The sequence below is a fragment of the Rhinopithecus roxellana genome, chromosome 16 (assembly GCF_007565055.1).
Source record: "Rhinopithecus roxellana isolate Shanxi Qingling chromosome 16, ASM756505v1, whole genome shotgun sequence".
NCBI lineage: Eukaryota > Metazoa > Chordata > Mammalia > Primates > Cercopithecidae > Rhinopithecus > Rhinopithecus roxellana.
Window position 1 is genome coordinate 31,984,289 of NC_044564.1, and position 20,967 is coordinate 32,005,255.

Below are 20,967 nucleotides of genomic sequence, written 5' to 3' on the forward strand. Positions count from 1 at the left end.
CTGCTAGGGATTGCCTTGAATCTGAAAATCAGTTTCAGGAGTATTGCTATCTTAACAATATTAAGTTTTCCATCCATGAACATGTGATGTCTTTTCATTTGTTTAGGTCTTCTTTTTTTTCAGTGAAGTTTTGTTGTTCACAATGTACAAGTCTCGTTACAGTCAGCAGCTAGTCAGACACGAACAGGGCAGGTGACATCAGGAATGTCAGGCAAACATCAGGTGATGGTCAGGCGGTTCTTACTGCCTTTCTAAAATAATCGGTCACAGCCAGCACCAGGGAAAGACAATTTCCCAACAGACAGAAAAACCTGAAACTGGCGATCAGCAGCTTCCTAAAAAGATCTCAGGAGTTGGGCAAGAGGGCTCAATCATGCACAATAAGAGACAAAATGGTGGAGTTTAACGGGTACATGACCTTCCTCTAGAAACTGGTAAGGGAATGCCTCAAGTGAACATGTGTGCAATTTCAGTAAACACACTGCACATGCAGCCACACTGTGCATGCAGATAGCTCAGCCCAAGGGAAGAATCAGGGGAGAAGTAATGCAAGACCCCGGAAGCACGCCAGTATATAAAACCCCAAGTCAAAAGGTCAAACAGTGCACTTGATCTCGGAAGTCCCCCGCTGGGCCGTCTTCCAAGTGTACTTTACTTCCTGTCATTCCTGCTGTAAAGCTTTTAAATAAACTGGCACTCCTGCCCTAAATCTTGCTAGGTCTCTCACTCAGTTGAATTCAAGTATGATCACTGTGGAGTTTTCAGAGTCTTTACTAGATTGAGGATTTTTTTTCCATTCATAGTTTATTGTTTTTTTAATTGTGAAAGTGTTGGATTTTGTCAAGTGCATTCTCCACATCTATTGAGAGGATCATGCAACTTTTGTCCTTTATTCTACTAACATGGTATATTTCACTCATTGACTTTCATGTGTTAAACAACCTTGCATTCCTGGGATAAATCCCACTTGATCAAGGTATATAATCCTTCCCATATGTTGCTGGATTCAGTTCAATTATAATTTTTTTGTTAGGGATTTTTTTCATCTATAGTCACAGGATACATTAGTCTGCACTTAGGTTTTCTTGTAATATCTTAGGTTTTGGCATCAGAGTGATACTGACCTCAGAGCACGGGGAATTGCCCCCTCCCTTCTGTTTTTGACAGTTTGCAAAGTGCTGTTTGTTTTTTAAAAGTTTGGTGTAATTCACCAGTGTAGCTATCATCACCGGCACTTTTCACTGAAGAAAGAATTTTATTATTACTAATTCAATCTTTTACTTGTTCTAGATCTATTGCAGCTTTCCATCTCTTTGTAAGTTAGTTTAGTTTGTGTCCCTCAAGAAGTTTTTCTGTTTTGTCTAGGTTAGATAAATTGTTAATATACAACTTTTCATCGTGTTTCCTTATATTCCTTTTTATTTCTGGAAGGTCTATAATGGCATCCTCTATTTCATTTCTGGTTTTAGTAAGTTTAATACTCTTTTTACCTTGGTTAATCTAGCTAAAGGCTTGTTCATTTCATTGACATTTTTTCATTTTAAAGAACGAACTTTTGGTTTTATAGATTTTACCCATTGTTTTTCTAGTTTCTTAATCCCCAATGTAACAAAATTGAGAGGTGGGACCTTTAAAAGCTGATTTGGTCCTGAGGGCTCTGTTCTCAGGAATATATTCACGTTGTTATGAAAGGAGTGGTTTCCTGATAAAAGGATGATTTGGGCCCTGTTCCCTTCTCTGTCTCTCATCTGTGTGATGCCTTCAACCATGCTGTGATGCAGCAAGAAGGCCCTCAACAGATGTGTCCCCTCAATATTGAACTTCACACTTGATCACGGTATATAATCCTTCCCACATGTTTCTGGATTCACTTTGCTGAGTTCAGCCTCCAGAACCATGAGCCAATAAATTTCTGTTCTGCATACATTACCCACTCTCAGGTACTCTGTTATAGCAACATAAAATGGACTAAGATAAGGAAGTGCTCTGCTCCACAAAGTCATTCAAGGTTCTAAGTTTCTGGCAGCTCTGACATCCTCAACTGGGATCTTAAAGGTCACTACAAGTGTTGACATTTAGTGACAGATGGAGGCTAACAACTAGCTAAAGGCTTGGAGGCAATATAATTACTTACCAAATTCTATTGGCCAAGACTCAGGGATATAGCCATATCAAACTAAATAGGGTGGGGGAGAACTTGGAAATGTCTAATCTTATGGCAGGAAGAAGAGGAAATAATTTTGATGATCAGCTGCCAGCCTCTGCCATAAGAAATTTGCAGAAGTGGGGGATTTGGAGTAAAATGTGTACAATGTCTCTCCAGGCCTCTTGAGACAGGCAGAGATGTGGGAACATCTGACCCATTGGGGCAGACTTTCTGAAAGGCAGCTTTTTAGCTGTGATTCCTTGTACTCATTGATAGTGTTTGCTTCACATTGCAGTTTATATTCTGGGAAGAGTGTATATGGAACATTTGGCTTTAAACAAATGCCCAGAAGACTGACACTTCTCATTATAAATGATCAAGTTGACTTTCTGTGAAACTAAGTCTTCAGTGTATTTAGTGTAAGTCAGTTGCTCATAGTTAAGCTGATCATTAGTGTTCTGTATGTGCAGATCATAAATGCTAAATTCAGCAGTATGAATGTAAAAACAGCATTGAGATTATTCTGTATTCCTACCTCACATTAAACAAGAAATTAAGTATTATTAATGGTAAACAAATTGAGTCTGGGTGCAGTGGCTCACGCCTATAATCCCAGCACTTTGAGAGGCCAAAGTGAGTGGCTCACTTGAGGTCAGGAGTTCGAGATCAGCCTGGCCAGCATGGTGAAATCCTGGTCTACTAAAAATACTAAAATTAGCTGGGCATGGTGGCATGTGCCTGTAATCCTAGCTACTGAGGAGGCTGAGGCATGAGAATCGCTTGAACCTGGGAGGCAGAGGTTGCAGTTAGCCAAGATCACACCAATGCACTCCAGTCTGGAGAACAGAGTGAGACTCTGTCTCAAAAAACAAACAAACAACAACAACAACAACAAAACCCAAATTGTGTATGTAGCATTAATGCCAAAAGGTTCACACAAAATAATCTTCTCTGTAATTTATAATCTCACATCAAAACACGAAGTCATGAATTTTGGTAAATTTTAATCTGACTCTTGATGGGAAGTAGAACAACTATAGAGCAACAATTCTTCCCTATTTTATTTTGTCAACACTATAGAGAAACATACTAGAGGAGTTGTTGAGAGAAGGCATCTAGTTAATCAGGCAAAGTCTTACAGGTCAAGTGCCTGGAACAGTCCTAGTTAACACCTGTTGCTATGACATTGTCATTAAAACCATCCCCTTTTACTCCCAAAAGAGTTCAGGTTTGAATGATAAATTATATGGTAACCCTATGAGCTGGGAGCAGTGCCTTTATGTGCCCCGCCCCCCTTCAGGGTCTGGTTCACAACCTTGCAGAACCAGAAAATCAGGGTGTCAGGAAACTCAGGCTGATTGAGGAGAGGAAGGGAGTTGATTCACACCAAGGAAATTCTAAGAGACTGATGCTTAAATCAGAGCACAAACTTCCTAACTTATGAAGAATGTAGCTGCCAAGGGAAGTAGAAACTAATGTTAGTTTGTGTGTTCTCACCCTTGAAGGGTGGTCTCCTTGGAAAGACAATGATCATAATCGTAAGTCTGTGGGTGAGAGGAACCAGGCAATGGGTGTTTTCTGGAGAAGCTGCTAGAATTTGCAAGCCATGTTTCAGTACTTGGTACCCAAAGCAAGCATACATTTGTCCTTTATAAGAGTTTTCCTTTATAACAATGAAAATGGCCTCCGTTCCCTTTCCAGAGAGATATTTGGAATAAGTATCAGCTAAAGGTAAAGAATAGGGATGTGTGATTCCAACCAACCTTCTGTTCTTTACTAATAATAACTGATAAGCTCTCTCACCCATTGGCAAGAACTGTCAGGGCTGATGTCAGTGGCAGACCATCCCCTGATGCCTGAGGTTCAGCCAGGAGCATCCTTCTCCACGGTCTCCTTGCTTCTAACATTGGAGGTTGCAGAGATCCAAAATATTCACTGCCATCCCTGCCACCACTCCAGTTCCCAGTAGATAATAGATACAATGGCCAGGAGAGGGTTAAAGCAGCTTTATTAATGGATTGGAGAGCACAGCTGGGATCTGAGGCCTAAGCGAGGTTCCTTTCTTCTTCTCTGAAGTGATGGCTGCTGAGCCCACTGGGTGGGGCCCACCGAACTTACCCACCCAGTCACAGACGGATGCTGGAACATGGAGAGCCGAGTCTTGGCTGAGCTCACCACGGGCAGTTTCTGCTGGGTCTGTTTACTGCATGGAGACTGGAGGCCCAAATGCAGGTCCAAGAGAAAAGGAGAGAGGGAGAGAGAAAAGAAGCAGGAGGACAAGTAAGCAGAGACCTTCAGCACATTGTCTCCACCCTGTAGAGAATGGCCCAGAGGGACTCAAGCCCCATCAACCACAACCATCCCAGAAGTCACCCCAGGGGTGGAAGCCTCCCCCCAGTACTTTTTCTCCAGGGTGGGAATGTTGGTAGGAGAGTCTTCCTCTAGTTGGCTAAAGAGAAAATGTAGGAATAAAGCAAGAGTTTCCTCCAGGCAGTGACATTGGGTCAGGAGTTCAATGAACTGCTCAATGAGTAAGTGGCCAAGCACCATGTTGTGTGAGCCTTTTGGGTCAACAGACGCTAACCCAAACAAAGGCACTGGCTTGAGATGCTGGAGTCAGAACTATAGGTCCATAAGCTACCTCATATCTGAATGCTAATCACTGAATTCCTTTTCTTGCCTGTCATCTAGAGCCTGTACTTCTAAGGACTGCTGGATAAGGCATGAGGCCACCACAGCTAAGGGCCAATTCTGCTTGACTTCTATTGTATTCCAACAATTAAGAGAACTCCCCCACCCCTTTTGTTTCATTCCAAGTAACACCTTTTCGTTTAACTGTCAGGTATGGAGTTGTTAGCTTTGCGCCAAACCTAAGCAGAAGACCTGTCAAGGCTACGCTGGGCAGAGGGGAGGATAGAAGTGGAATCATGACCAGCCTGACCAACATGGAGGAACCCCACCTCTACTGAAAATACAAAAAAATTGACGGGATGTGGCGGTGCATGCCTGTAATTCCAGCTACTTGGGAAGCTGAGGCAGGAGAATCGCTTGAACTCAGGAGGAGGAGGTTGCAGTGAGCTGGGGTCGCGCCATTGCACTCCAGCCTGGGCAACAAGAGCAAAACTCCATCTCAAAACATAAAAATAAAAAATAAAAAGAAGTGGAATCATGAGATTCTTCCAGAGTACATGAACAGATAGAGAAGTTTAATGGCAAGTGAAATAACAGAGTTGAGTCTCATGCAGCTCTCTCTGGCACAGGAAGGCACCCTTTTCTGGCCAGTGGTGATAACATATGATTTTCTAGCACTCTGAAATCCAAGCTCCTATCTGTCAGTCAGAATACCCCTCTTTTATTTTTTCTGTGCTTTTCTATTTCTCTGGTTAACTTAATATCATTAATTAGATCAAGGTTTCTTTTATGTTTGAGCACATTTTCAGTGCTAGTATTCCTGCTTTGGGCCTGGATGACTTCTGCAAAGGGTTAATCTAATCCACTACCTGGGATTTTTTTTTTTTTTAATACTATCACCATTATATGTTGACCTCATTTCATGGTCCTAGAGGGAATCCTTTTATAGTTTCCAACAACCTGACTATACAATTTTACTTTAAATAAAACTGAATGATTGCAAAAAATTTTACCCCAGAGTATTTTTATTAGGGATTCCTGCCACCATATTAACATATAAAACAATCTGGATGTTGACATAGAAATGCAAATTTCACCATACAAAGGTAAGGCTCCAGTCACAGTAACATGGCCCCCATATCTCTAGTATTTCAATGAAATAAACTCATTGTGAATTCACCCCGAGTTGTGTTTATAAATATTAGACAAACCACAAAATATATTCCAAATACATAACATTTTACAATATTTTTCAAGCACAGACAAATACACACTTTACCTACATTGTTTTCATGATCCAACTTGCATTAGCACTAAAGGCAAGATTGTGTGTGTATATGTATTTGCCATATAAGTGTGTGTGTATTATATATATTTATTTATATCCACAAATGTACACACAGTGGCGTTTGTGGAAAATTTAACCCTTTCAGGCTGTGGGTTTTACCCACCATAGTATCTGACAGGGAAAAGAACCAATATGTTACAAATTCCTCAATTAGGGCAAAATAAGCACAATTATGCAAGAAAGGCATATATGGTGTGTCCATTCAAAGACACACATATACACAGATTGACATACAAACACACCTATACCGATAATATGGAATATACATATACTCACACACTTGCTTTAAACTCTGTATCTCACTCTATAATATACTGTCCCTCTCTGGAAGCAGTCTTTTCCTCATTCGATTCAGGCAACTGGTGACTATATTCTAACAAAACTTAAATGGATGTTTCTAAAAGGCTCTGATTCTATGCTGAGCAAATGGCTTTTCAAGATTCCGGTTTAACTTTTGATGGCTGTTTAAATTCAGCAGACCCTATCCTGTCAACTTCTTCACTTAAAAACATTTCTATTCAACAATGAAGTTTCCACCTAAGAGAAAAGAGATGTTAAAATAATATATTTATTACTCCTTAGTATAAATCTGCATGGTTGGATTACATGTGATATTTATCCTATCATATTTTTCAAGTATTTTACAATGGAAAATATATTATTTCCATAATTTAAAAAATATTATATAACATTATTTTGAAAGAGTGAGGGCCAGATGATTTGTCATAGTCAGAACTTTAGAGAAAATTATATGACGCATGATCAGAAGGGGACTTGTTTTGTGCAGACTACACTGAAGTTGCCTGATGTCAGAAAGGATGACTTAGAAATCGTATGAGAAAAGAAGGAGAAAAACACAAATTTCAATTTCAAAGCTAGCCATCTGCAAGCTTCCAAAATAAACTGTTGAGGATTCCAATCACAGAAAATATATTTCTAAATCAGTATCAAATTTCAGGTACTAAACAATCTTTATTAAAAAGCAAAATAAATCACTGAACGCATATAGGAAAGGAAACCCTTCAAACTTAACGGAAAATATATATTGTCATTTGCTCAACTGCAGGCTTCACGAACTCAGTTCCAAAACTTATTTCCAAAATTAAATGTCCAGTGAAGCCCTCAGAGCTCCACTGAGGGAGTAGAAATGGAATGCCCAATTTAGAAATCATGCTAATGATAGGGTTGGAGTGTCATTAGTTAGAGAGAGTGATTACAAGTGGGCCCTGTATCTTTGTACATTAAGGCAGTGGAATGTTTTCAATCCACAGAGAAGCTCTATACTCCATGGCATAAGCTCTAGACTCTTACCTTTCTCCAACATAACACAGTATCAGTAGGTAGTCTGCATGGGAAGGCATCAGTGCCTTGCTGATGGTACAATGCTCTAGTACCTTCCTTGATACCATTAAATCGTTGGATTAAATCCTTTCCATCATAGATTTAATGGTATCAAGGAAGGTACTAGAGCATTGGTCCCCTCTACAGTCTGGTTAGGGTCATGTCACTACTTTACCCAGGCTGAATTGGTATGTCATCTCATGAGGCCTCTCCAGTTTCTCTGTGGAAGTCAGATTTTAAAACAAGTGGGAAAGGAAAGGAGTATAATGACCACCACAAAGGATGATCAAGGACATGTATCAAAAAGCCATTCATTCTCACACAAAAATTCAATCTCTCACAAACACACACACGCACACACACACACACGCACACTCACATACAAACACACTTTTGAAGTTTCTTCTACAGAATCACAACAAATGGCATGAGGGATCAAAATATTTACCTTAAAGTTTCTCCACTTTTATTTAGATCCACTTAAACATGTTCATGTTAACTCGGACAGCGAGTGAACTGCTCTTCACATCATCGAACGCTGGCATCACCATCACTTTCATAAAATAGACCACTCGCCTGCCACCATTTGCCTGCCAGCCTCACCAGAACTCATTTTTGCCACTTTCCTTTTCTCCAGTTACTAATTGCCTTCACTCTTGGGTTAATGTACACTGACATGCAACTGACTAGCACATCTTTTACCTTCTCTCCTTTAAACTCTCACTTTCTTTTTAAAACATCTGCTTCTTCGGCCAAAATGTACAGACAGAATACAAATGAAAATAACAAGTCCTCTTGTCCAAATACTTTGAAAAATGGACCACCCTGTGTCCACTTGATGCTCTCAGTTTCTACATCCTCCAGTTCCATCCTCTGTTTTAGCAGCTCACTTACTATAGTGTCTTTCTACCCATTTTCTATCTCATATGCAGATCATAACAAATTATGGTATTGTTCAGCCAAAAATATTTTTAAAAACAAAGTAGCGCCAAAACATTAAAAAATTTCTGATATACCATTTGTGCATTAGTCTTACAATCTGTACATGTAAATAACTCCAGGAGGCTTCTTTTTTTTTTTTTTTTTTTGCTAAAAATTTACCAAAATAGTTTGAACACATAAAAATATTTTTAAAAAAACAAAACCAAAAACCCAGCATAAATTTAGTTGTATAGGCATTGGTTAGAGGACACTGTTTTCACTAAGGATTATATTCAACAACTTTCTCTTGGGTTTTCACTAAAATTCTGATTCTGAACCTTATAGCTTATAACGGTGCCAACTATTAGAAACTGGAAAATCTAATTCAGTCCAATGTATCATGTATTATGATATAATAGATAAAGGGTATGTCTACAATATAATAAAAAATAAACATAGTTTTGGTTATTTAAAGACCATCTTCCTAACCTGTAACTAAAATAACTGTGTTTGATTTAAATGTATTTAAGTGCAGTGAATTATGGAAAGCTAACTTAAAGGTTTGAATAATCAATTATGAGTAAGGAACACCTGTTGACAGCCCCGTGACCCTTCAGAACCAGGCATTTGCTGAAAAAAAAAATCACTAGCATTGAATATAGCCCTTAGTCATGTGAGAGATTAGCTTCATGAGCAACCCAGCATGTAGAGGATGAGGTGGACTTTCCCAGCCACCCACTCCTTGAGGGGACAGTAGTATTCATAGTGAAACTGCTCAAACTCTGGTGTCTGGCGGATTTCACATAAGAAGGAGAGATCAATACCTGACTCCAAAAGGAGGAGGAGCAGGGGAAATACAAAGAGCAGCAGTCCCAGGCCCACCACAAGGAGCCTGGAAAAACTCTTGACCAGTGGGTTCACCCGAATATGGCCAGTCAGAATGTCATAGCTCCACGACAAAGCACGGCGAGCCTCCTTCAGCTCCTCTTCTTCAGCAATCAAAAAGGCGTTTTCATCTGCTTCCAGATCCTCAAATGAATCTGTGTCTTCTCTTTCCAACTCAAGCCTGGAAGGACAGTCAAAGAGCATGTCAATCTCATCGTCGTCCACAGGAGTGGGGAGCAGGCTGGCACTTGGGTTGTACACTAGTTCAGAGATGGTTAAAGGTTCTTCTTTTATTTTATCTTCCTCTTCACTAGGGGGATCTTCATACTCTCGGGCTGCCTTCACTGGGGAACTGGAGATCAAGGGAGCAGAAATGTTGTCCTCTTTAGGCAATGGAACACCTGTAAAGAGAGATTTTTTTTTTCTGAATTTAAAATTTCAGAGTTTCCCACAAAAATCTGCAGGAAGAAACAGAAAAAAAAACTAATGGGATTCAAGCAATCTATGAAATTCTTCCGTGGTATCCCAACTTTTAACAAAGTCCTATTATAGTAAAAGACCCTCTACCATAAATTCAAAGGTCAACATGCTAAACTGAAACTAACTAATACTTCTCAAAGGGTTAGCAATATTTGCAACATTTAGGTGTGCAATTTTGATCTGCAAACCTCCAACCTTGGTCATGTTTGCTTGAATAAAATGACAATAAATCACAATTATAATTATGAGCAGTGATTTTTTTAGAAATCAACACTATCACCCAATATAATATCATAGTAAAACCACAGAATCTGTCATTCAATGACAATCTCTTTATTTTTCTGATGTGTTGTTTTCTAGTCTTCATTCTAGACACGATTTTGTGTTCTATATATTTGCAATCATATTTTATACCCAAGCTTAAATCATGCTTCTTGCATTTAAAATTTTAACATAAACATTTTCTATGTTTAAACAAATTCCCATTGGTATTATTTATAAAAGATGACACATTTTTTATTTAGTTATGCAATAAATTAGTTGCCTATTGTCAAACATTTAGATTGCTTTGCAGTTGTAAAGAGAAAATGCGACAAGAGACATCTTTATATACAAAGCTTTTTTTCTCTTCTTGTTTTGGTTCATTTGCTATAGATAGATGCTAGAAGGGAAACTGCTTAATCAAAGGGTGAGAACTTTTTTTATGTTTATTGAGAGAGAGGTATTTATCAATGCCTCATTTTACTGATGGGAAATCAAGTTACCTAAGGTCAGACCTAGGGTTAACTCTGCCAATTTTGAGTCTTGGATTCATAGTGGGAAATAAAGTTAGCATCAAAGAAGTGTCCTCCAGGATGGATCTACCATACAACCAAAATGGCAGCCAGGTGCATTTAGGGAATCATAAACCAGCTTTCAATGAATCTGTTACGTGATTTTTCTCTCTTCAAGGTGTACAGGCATGACTTACTAGTTTTGTCATACAAAAATCAACAGAAATTTCATGATAGCTCTAGTCTGATAGCACTGAGAAGTCCAAATAAAAAATACCACAAAAATACAAGAGATATACTAAAGGTCAACAAGCACATGACAGTATGCTTAACATCATTAATCATTAGGGAAATGCAAGTCAAAACTACAATAAGATGCCACTTTATGCCTACTCAAATGGCAACAATTTTTTTTAAAACTGAAAATAACAAGTGTTGGTGAGGATGTGAAGACATTAGTACTCTGCATATTGCCAGAAAAACTATAAATGGTTCTGGCCATTGTGGGAAAAAAATGGATAGTTCCCCAGAAAAATCAAACATAGAGTTACCAGACGACCCAGCAATACCACTCCCAGGTACATACTCCAAAGAACTGAAAACAGGTACTCAGAATGCTGGGACCCAGGATGGCCAATTAGAGGCAGCTGTAGTCCGTGGCACTCATGGAGATGAATAAATAGGGGCTAGTAAATGCAGCACCTTCAACTGAGATACCCAGTTTCTTGCTTTGGGACTGACTGGGCAAACAGCTCAACCCACAGAGAATAAAGAAAAGCAGAAGAGTGGGGGACGGCCCACCTGGAAGAGGCACAGAAGCAAAGATACCCACACCCCCAGCCAAGGGAAGTGGTGAGTGATTGTGCGACCCTGCCCAGGAAACCACACTTCTCCTTTAGATCTTTGCAACCTGCAGATCAGGAGATCCCCTTGTGAGCCCAGGCCACCAGGGCCTTGGGTCTGATATACAGAGCCGTGCGGAGTCTTGGCAGAGTAGCCACTCAGACGCACACAGAGACCCAGGAGTTTTACATACTCTGGCTCAGGATCCCTGGCAAGGCAGGAAATCCATCTGTACATATCCCCAGGAAGGCAGTTGAATCCAGGGACCCAGGTAGCCTCATTCTGTGGGCCCCACTTCCACAGTACCTCACAAGACCCACTGGCTTGGAATCCCAGTCAGCTAACAGCAGTATGTTGAAGTCTGCCTGAGATGGGTCCAAGTTCCTGGAGAAAACGATGGCCACCATCTATGCAGCTTAGTCAACTCAGTTGCTCCAGCCTGCTGGCTGTGGAGAACAGAGACAGACCGAAAGAGGAAGGGTACCCCACAATGCAGCACAGCTGTCTTGCCAGATTGTGGCCAGAGAGCTTCCTTAAGTGGGACCCCAATCCATTTCTCACTGGATAGGACTCCTTGTGGGGGCTTCACCCATTCCAGCCACGGTTCTACAGAGTTTTGATCTCTCCCTGAGATGGAGCTCCCAGGGGAAGGAGCAGCCACCATTTCTGTGGTTTGGTCAACTCAGCTGTTCCAGCCTGCCTGCTCTGGAAATAGAGGCAGTCTGAATGAGAAAGGGTCCCCACCAATGCAGCACACATGTTCTACCAAAAAGCAGTCAGACTGCTTCTTTGAGTGGGTCTGTGACCCTAGTCCTCTGGACTGAGTGGGACCTCACAACAGGAGTCTCCAGCCACCTCCTACAGGTGCATGCAGGCCAGCAACAAGTCAGTACACTCCTGGGATGGAGCTTCCAGTGGAAGAAGCTGGCTGCCATCTTTGCTGTTTCATGGCCTTCACTGGTGATACCTACAGGGATAGAAGAAACTAAGGCAACTGGAGTCTCAAGCAGAGCCCCAGCAAACTGCAGCAGCCCTAGAGTAGAGAGGGCTGCAGCAGCCCTAGAGTAGAGAAAACAACAACATCAACAAAAAAGGCCCCACAAAAACTTCATTCAAAGGTCAGCAACCACAAAGATCAAAGATAGATAAGCCTACAAAGATGAAAAGAATCAATGCAAAAACACTGAGAACTGAAAAAAACATAATGCCTCTTCTAATCCAAATGACAGCAATACCTCCCTAGCAAGGACACAGAACTGGGCTAAGGCTGAGATGGATGAATTGACAGAAGTAGGCTTCAGAAGGTGAGTAATAACGAACATCACCGAGCTAAAGAAGTATGTTCTAACCCAATGCAAAGACGCTAAGAATCACAATGATACAATAGGGGCTGATAGCCAGAATAGCCAGGTTAGAGAGGAACATAATGGACCTGATGGAGCTCAAAAACATAACATGAGAACTTCACAATGAAATCACAAGTATCAATAGCAGAATAGACCAAGTTGAGAAAAGAATCTTAGAGCTTGAAGACTATCTTTCTGAAATAAGACAGGCAGACAAGAGTAGAGTAAAAAGAATAAAAAATAATGAATAAAACCTCTGAGAAATATGCAATTACGTAAAGAGACTGAACCTATGCCTGATTCTGATTGAGGTACCTGAAAGATACAGGGAGAATGGAACCAAGTTAGAAAATATACTTCAGGATATCATCCAGGAGAACTTCCCCAACCTACCAAGACCTGCCAACATTCAAACTCAGGAAATGAGGAGAACCCCAGTAAGTTACTCCACAAGAAGATCATCCCCAAGACATATAATCATCAGATTCTCCAAGTTCAAAATGAAAGAAGAAATGTTAAGGGCAACCAGAAAGGCCAGGTCACCTACAAAGGGAAACTCATCAGACTAACAGCAGCTCAGCAGAAACCCTACAAGCAAGAAGAGATTGGGGCCAATATTCAACATTCTTAAAGAAAAGAACTTCCAACCTAGAATTTCATCTTTGGCCAAAGTAAGCTTCATAAGTGAAGGAAAAACAAGATTCTTTTCAGAAAACCAAATGCTGAGGGAATTTGTCACCACTGTACAAGCCTTGCAAGAGGTCCTGAGGGAAGTACGAAATATGGAAAGGAAAAACCATTTCCAGCCACTACAAAGACACACTGAACTACACAGACTGGTGACACTATGAATCAACCACATAAACAAGTCTGCAAAATAACCAACTAGCATCATGACAGGATCAAATTCACACATAACAATATTAACCTTAAATGTAAATGGGCTAAATGCCCCGAGTAAAAGAAACTGAATGGCAAACTGGGTAAAAAGCCAAGACTCATCAGTATGCTGTCTTCAAGAGACCCATCTCATGTCCAAGACACACATAGGCTCAAAATAAAGGGATCAAGGACAACGTATCAAGCAAATGGAAAACAGAAAAAAAGCAGGGGTTGCAATCCTAGATTCTGACAAAACAGAGTTTTAAACCAACAAAGATCAAAAAAGACAAAGGAGGTCATTACATAATGATAAAGAGTTCAACAGGAAGAGCTAACTATCCTAAATATATATGCACCCAATACAGGAGCACCCAGATTGATAAAGCAAGTGCTTAGAGACCTACAGAGAGACTTAGACTCCACACAATAATAGTGGGAGATTTTTAACACTCCATTGACAATACTAGATAGATTATAGAGACAGAAAATTAACAAAGATATTCAGGACCTGAACTCAGCTCCAGATCAAGTGGACATGGCAGATATCTACAGAACTATCCACTTAAATTAAAAAGAAGATATATTCTCATTGCCACATGAGACTTACTCTAAAATTGATCATATAATCGGAAGTAAAACACTCCCCAAGAAATGCAAAAGAACTGAAATTGTAACAGTCTGTCAGCCCACAGTGCAATCAAATTAAAACTCAAGATTAAGAAATACATTCAAAACCACACAACTACATGGAAATTGAACAATCCGTTACTGAAAGACTCTTGGGTAAATAATGAAATGAAGGCAGAAATCAAGAAGTTCTTTGAAACTAATGGGAACAAAGAGATAACGTATCAGAATCTCTGGGATACAGCTAAAACAGCATTAAACAGGAAATTTATAATGCCCACATCAAAAAGCTAGAAAGATCTCAAGTTAAGAATGTAACATTTCAACTAAAAGAACTAGAGAACCAAGAGCAAACAAACCCCAAAGCTAGCAGAAGACAAGAAATAACTGAGACCAGAGAAGAACTGAAGGAGAGGCACAAAAAAACAAAAACAAAAACAAACACAAAACAAAACAAAACAAAAATTCAAAAAGTCAACAAATGTAGATGCTGAATTTTAGAAAAAAAAATTAATAAACTAGATAGGCTGGTAGCTAGACTAATAAAGAAGAAAAAATAGAAGAGTCAAATAAACACAATCTGAAATGGTAAGGGGGATATCACCACTGACCCCACAGAAATACAAACAACCATCAGAAAACACATAGAACATAACTTAACTTGGGAAACCTGTGTTGATAAATCTCTGGTCCATCTCAACTCAAAACCCTCCAATGAGATTTACCAGGAAACTGTACATAGGAACATCAACTTCAATACATCCAAACCCGAACGCATCACTTCTCTCACCTCTTTCCCTCTTGCACCACTTACTATGTTGTAAATGGCACCATCTTTTCTTCAGTCTCTTATATCAGCAACCCAAGGATTGGCCAGAACGACTTCTTCTCACTCACTGCTGACATCTGTCATTAACTTCTGCAAACTCTGCCACCGTCTTCATTTTCAAAGCTATCCCTGCCTCTCCTCTCTTATCACTTCTTAACTGGATGATAGCAATGGCTTCCTAACTGGTTTCCTTGATTTCAGTCCAGCTCCTTGTAAGTTGTTTCCAGAATAAACATTTTTAAATGCCTAATTATTTATATCAATCCTCTTGTTAAAAGGTTTCTCATGTCTTCCAAATTAAATATTAAACTTTTTAGCCTAGAACAAAGATCTCTGTCTACCACATATGCTACCTCCATGCCCATCTATTGAGGGTTCCCATATGTGTCATGCTATGTTATGCCTCTGTGTCTTTGCACAGACTGCTACCTCTTCCTGGAGTGTCCTCTGCACCTGGATTGCTCTTACTCATCCTCTAAGACCCTATGTGTTACGTCCTCCGGGAAGGCTCTCCTATCCCCCACTCCCAGACTGAGATACATGCTAATTATCTGGTACTTTTCATGGTTGACTCCTTATGGCCCATTTCTCTCTAAATGATTAGTCTAAGCCAGTCATGGTAATTCCAGTCTCTTGGTCACATTTGGTTTTAAAATGGGCATATGGGCCAAACCTGAAAATAAAAATGGAAGGGGAGAAGAAGAGAGGTAGGGGGAGGGGGCCTGAGGGGATGGATTTTTGAGAAAGGTTTTTACTTCTAAGAAGATCATCCTGGAAAGGTACAGACTCCTTATCTCTTGACATTGTTGTAACAGAAAGAAACAGCAGAAACTGGCAGCCGTCCTATGGTGCTGACAGCAACTGCGTGAGGGGAAGCTTGGCTGACTGAGAAGAGCAGTGTAGAGATAAAATGAAACTGGTTCTCAACCCTGGAATCCTCTCTGACTCTGGACTTGTCTTGGATAATAAATCACCTTATTATTTAAACCAGTGCTAATCAGAATTCCTCATTACTTGCTGATGATGGCATCCTAACTGATGCAGCTGTCATACCGTCTTGTGGATCTCTTTATCTTCACAGTCAGTCATTACAGTGTGCTGCAGATTTATTATGGGTTTTTCCATTAAAATTTTATCTCCCGAAAGGCAGGGACTTGAAATATCTACTAGAAAATTGTAGAAATCACTACACGTCATGGCAAACATTTATAATAGCAAACTGTTGGAAGAATTCCCACCAAAGTCAGGAACATTATAAAGAATTATCACCACACATCAGTATTGGCCCTAGATAATGCAAGATGATGAAGACAAAAAATAATAAGTGTAAATATTGGAAAGTAAGGCACAAAAGTCTAGTTCCAGATAATAGAATTATCTACACAGAAAAGAGATAAAAATGAAACAGGACAATTAATAAGAGTTTAAAAAGGTGTTGGAATGCAAGATCAACATATTAAAGCAGGCGGTTTACTGCATACAGCAGAGACAATATAAAAAATGATAATGGAAAGTATCATTCAAAATAGCCAAATGCACAAATTTAAATAGCCATATGTATCCAGGAATATCCATAACAAGAAGTCTGAAAAACTTGCATGAGGACAACGTTAAAATATACCAAAGCAGTATAAAAGAAAATCTCAATAAATAGAAAAACATAATAATGTTCCTGAATGGGGGGCCTTGATACATTGAAAATTCAGCTCTCCTCTCATTAATCTAAAATTTGATGCAATTTCAGTAGAAATCCCAACACACTTTCAAAAAAGACAAATGGTAAACGTACACATGAATAATCAAAAACTTCTGGATAATAAATCAGTGAGCACATCCAGACAACGGAATATTATTCAGTGCTAAGAAGTGCCATGAAAAGCTATAGAGGAACCTTAGGTGCCTCTATTATTAAGTGAAAGAAGCCAGTCTGAAAAGGCTGCATATTGTATGATTCCAACTAATTGACATTCTGAAAAAGGAAAATTACGAAGATCATAAAAAGACCAGTGGTTGCCAGGAATTAGGGGAAGAGAGAGATAAATAGGTGGAACACAGAACTTTCAGGGCACTCAGACTATTATGTATGATACCATAGGGGTGGATACATGCCATTAAACATTTGTTCAAACCCACATAATGTACAACACCAAGGTGAACCCTAATGCAAACTATCAGCTTTGGATAGTCATGATGTCTCAGTGCAGGCTCATCAAGTGTAAAAACTGTACTTCCCTTGTTTGGGATGTTGATGATGGGGGAGGTGGAGCATATGTGAGGGAAACTCCCCATATGTGGTAAATTTCTGTGCCTTCCTTTTAATTTTACTGTGAACCTAAAAATCTCTCTAAAAGTATAACTTCCTTTAAAAAAAAGCAATGCAGGGGAAACGACCTACCTGATATTAAAACTATACTGTATAGTAATGGAGCAGGAATAATAAAAGATATAATTCAGAAATCTACTCTTTAATATAGTGGGAAATTTGTTTATGAAAAAGTTTTGCAAAAAGTTGCTAACCAATTGTTGGTGGGGGAAAGGTATATCCCTATACCGTGTCATGCACATGTAAAAATTCCTAAGAAGGTAAAAGGTTCAACTAAAAAAAAAAAATAGATACTACGTGAAATTGTCAATTTTGAAGGTCATAAGCAGTTATTATCAGCAATTTCATATAGTTCAAGTAAATGCATTAATTATGAAGAATAAAAACGGGAAACCCTTTTATAATCTTGGCATGGGGAAAACTAACTTTAAAAATATGAAACCTAAAATATACAAAAAGTAAACAGTCTGCACACATAGAAGTTCTCTGTGCATATAAAAAGTGCCTGTGTCGGCCGGGCGCAGTGGCTCACGCCTGTAATCCCAGCACTATGGGAGGCCGAGACGGGCGGATCACGAGGTCAGGAGATCGAGACCTTCCTGGCTAACACGGTGAAACCCCGTCTCTACTAAAAATACAAAAAATTAGCCGGGCTTGGTGGCGGGCGCCTGTAGTCCCAGCTGTTTAGGAGGCTGAGGCAGGAGAATGGCGTGAACCTGGGAGGCGGAGCTTGCAGCGAGCGGAGATCGCACCACTGCACTCCAGCAGGGGCGACAGAGTGCGACTCCGTCTCAAAAAAAAAAAAAAAGTGCCTGTGTGTCATAAAGTTAACACTAAGTAAAAGTTGAAAGCCAAGAACCAATTAGGAGAAAAAACATGAACATTTGTAAAATATTAAGGATTCATACTCAGATTAAAGAAGAAATACTACAGTCTATAAGGAAAGGACAAAAACAGAACAGAAATGTACTAAGTAAGCAAACAGGCAATTCTCAGAAGAAGCAAATAGACAATCATTTGGAAAGATCCTCCTCTTCACTGATAAAAAGCGATATGCAAATTAAAACAATGAAATCTCATTTTCCTTTCAACCATTTTGCAAAACTTTTAAGAAACTGGCCATATCAGGGTGAGTGATCACATGGGGGAATAGACAAGCTCATACTCACCTTGTTAATATTTGCTTTTAGAGGATAATTTGCCCATTTCCATTAAAAGTTACAATTCGTATATCCTTCAACCCAACAATTACACTTTGAAGCATCTATTAAAGAGAAATGCCTCTGTATACATATGCATTGCAGTACCATCTGTTACAGCCAAAAGATGAGACATAACCGTTTCCAACAGTAATTTGGTAATTAGATAACTGAGTTATTATATCTTTATATTACCTAATATTATCCAGCCATTTCTAAAAAGGATGTATATTAATATGCATGGATATGGAAAGTCCTTCAAGTCATATGATAAAGTAAGAAAACGAATTCTGCAATACTGTATCTTGAACAATCCCATTTGTAAGAAAAAAAAAATCCTATATCCCATGTGGCAATATTCACAGATCAACTATTGGGAGTATTAACGGAAAGCATCTATATATTTGTTCTTTTAAAAAATATTTTCTAATAAGAACACATCATGTATTTTTTAAGTCATTATACAAATATAATCAATTTCATCCCAATTCACTTAGAAGTCAGTTCCACACGTGTGCATGAGATATAGCCAATTGCAGACGTTTCTCAGGGTGTATTTTGTTTTAATCAACTGGTAAAAACCACATGTATACATATAGCCTCAGCTTGTTTCTTGCTGTAAGCTCTAACTTTTTAAGTTCCTATTTCAATTCCTATTTCCCTCAAGGACCATAAAATAACAAAATACATTTACAATGAAAAGGAAATTGGCAGAAGGTCAGTTTCAATTCTTTGACTGATATTTTGAGTAAAGCTATGCCTTGAGGATAAAGTGGCGCTCTGCCTCACCCCAGCAAGCAAGCAGATGTGAGATTTGACCCTTTCAACAATGAAAGGAAGGGGAGCGTGTTGTGATCATCCATTCTGCCTTCTCCCTCATCTTCTCACGTTACAGAACAATTTGGAGGTACACACCACCACTGCCTCCCTCTCCCTTGACTCACTGCTGACTAGGGGGTAATTCGTATTTACGACAACTTTGTATCATTTTTCTTGAACAAGGGAACACACCCTCCTGTTTCCCCTTTGCACTGGCTTGCTCACCCTCCTTCCCACTTATCTCTGCTTTTCTCCCTTCCTCCCTCTTTTCTCACCCTTACCAAAAATCTCTGACACCAAATTCACCCTGGGCTTCTCTCCACCAGCAGTGAGCAGGAAGCTGGAAGCCCGCACACTTCAGGCACAGGATGACAGCCCAGGGCACCACACATACCAGTGTTCCGAGCTGTGACCTTGGAGCCGAGTCTCAGCAGACGAACAAACACATTACTGTTGCAGTGGTTCACCATGTGCAACTGGAGGCTTCGTCGAGTCTGGATCTTGACCAAGCATTTTGCCATACTGGTTATTCCAATTCCCTTGGTCTCCTCGGCCTGTCATGGCCCAGGGCAGCCTTTCCCTAATGGTCCATTCTGTTTTAAAGGACCTAGGCAGGACCCACTGAATGAATCAAATGTCAGCTTCCTAATGCGGCCAACAGAAATAACTCATGAGGGATCAGCATTGGGAGGGGAGGAGGGAGGGGATGCTATTTTTAAACTCTCCACTCACCCCTCTAACAGACAATGAAAGATTATGCATCATCCCTACTCCAGCCTTTCTAAACCATCCAGACCAAAACAGAGAACCCTGTCCAAATGCCTCATAGTTTCCTCAGAATCAAATGCCCCCAAAAGATAAGATGACAACTGGATAATTCCATAATGGTGAAATAACCCACCTTTTCTTCTAAAAATTGCTCCTTCAGCCTTTATTATGTTCTAGAGCAGTACTGTCCAATAAAATTATAACACAAGCCACTTCAAAGACGGGAAAAAAGCATTTAAAAAGCAAAATAAATGTATTACAATTAATTTTAATAATGTGTCTTATTTGAAATCGAGATATCCAAATAGTATTTCAACATGAAATGATATTGACGTTTATTAATAATTAATCGACTCTTTTATTAATAAATAGTTTGCATTATTTTTTGGGACTAAGCCCTTGGACTTAGTGTGTGTTGCACACTGCACATGTATAGCACATCTCAATTCGAACCAGCCCCATTTCAAGTGTTCAGTAGCTACATATGGCTGCTGTCGTGGTCAGCTCAGCTCTTTTCAAAGTGCTGAATTCCTCACATGCCTTATCTCCATCTCATAACAATGCTAATATTTTCTTCACTTTACAGATAAGGAAACAACGTAGAGAGAGTAACTCACCTGATCACAATCAGGAAGTTAGTAAGTGGCAAAGCCATGATTTGAATCTAGGCTTCCAATTAATATCAGCTGAGGTGATTTGTGTTTTAAATGCAGGTGCCACACAACCACTACATTCTGACTCTTAGCACTTTGAAAGTCCTGCACTCGTACATCTAAGGTATAAAATGTGCTTGCATCCCAGGGGAA

The 20,967-nt window shown here is 39.6% G+C and overlaps 1 protein-coding gene across 3 annotated transcripts in view; it reads right to left on the reverse strand.

The window, feature by feature from the left end:
* Nucleotides 1-4,135: 4,135 nt before the first annotated feature.
* The window catches only part of FRMD3 (FERM domain containing 3), a 305,527-nt gene continuing 288,695 nt past the window's right edge, over nt 4,136-20,967 (reverse strand). For 2 of the 3 annotated variants that reach the window (XM_010384032.2, XM_030920311.1), the window contains one exon: nt 5,785-9,673. In XM_010384032.2, coding sequence (XP_010382334.1) covers nt 9,075-9,673 — 599 coding nt within the window. In that variant the 3' untranslated portion in view covers nt 5,785-9,074. Of the gene's footprint in view, nt 4,361-5,784; nt 9,674-20,967 lie in introns of those variants that run through there. The other variant, XM_010384033.2, reaches the window with a different exon arrangement.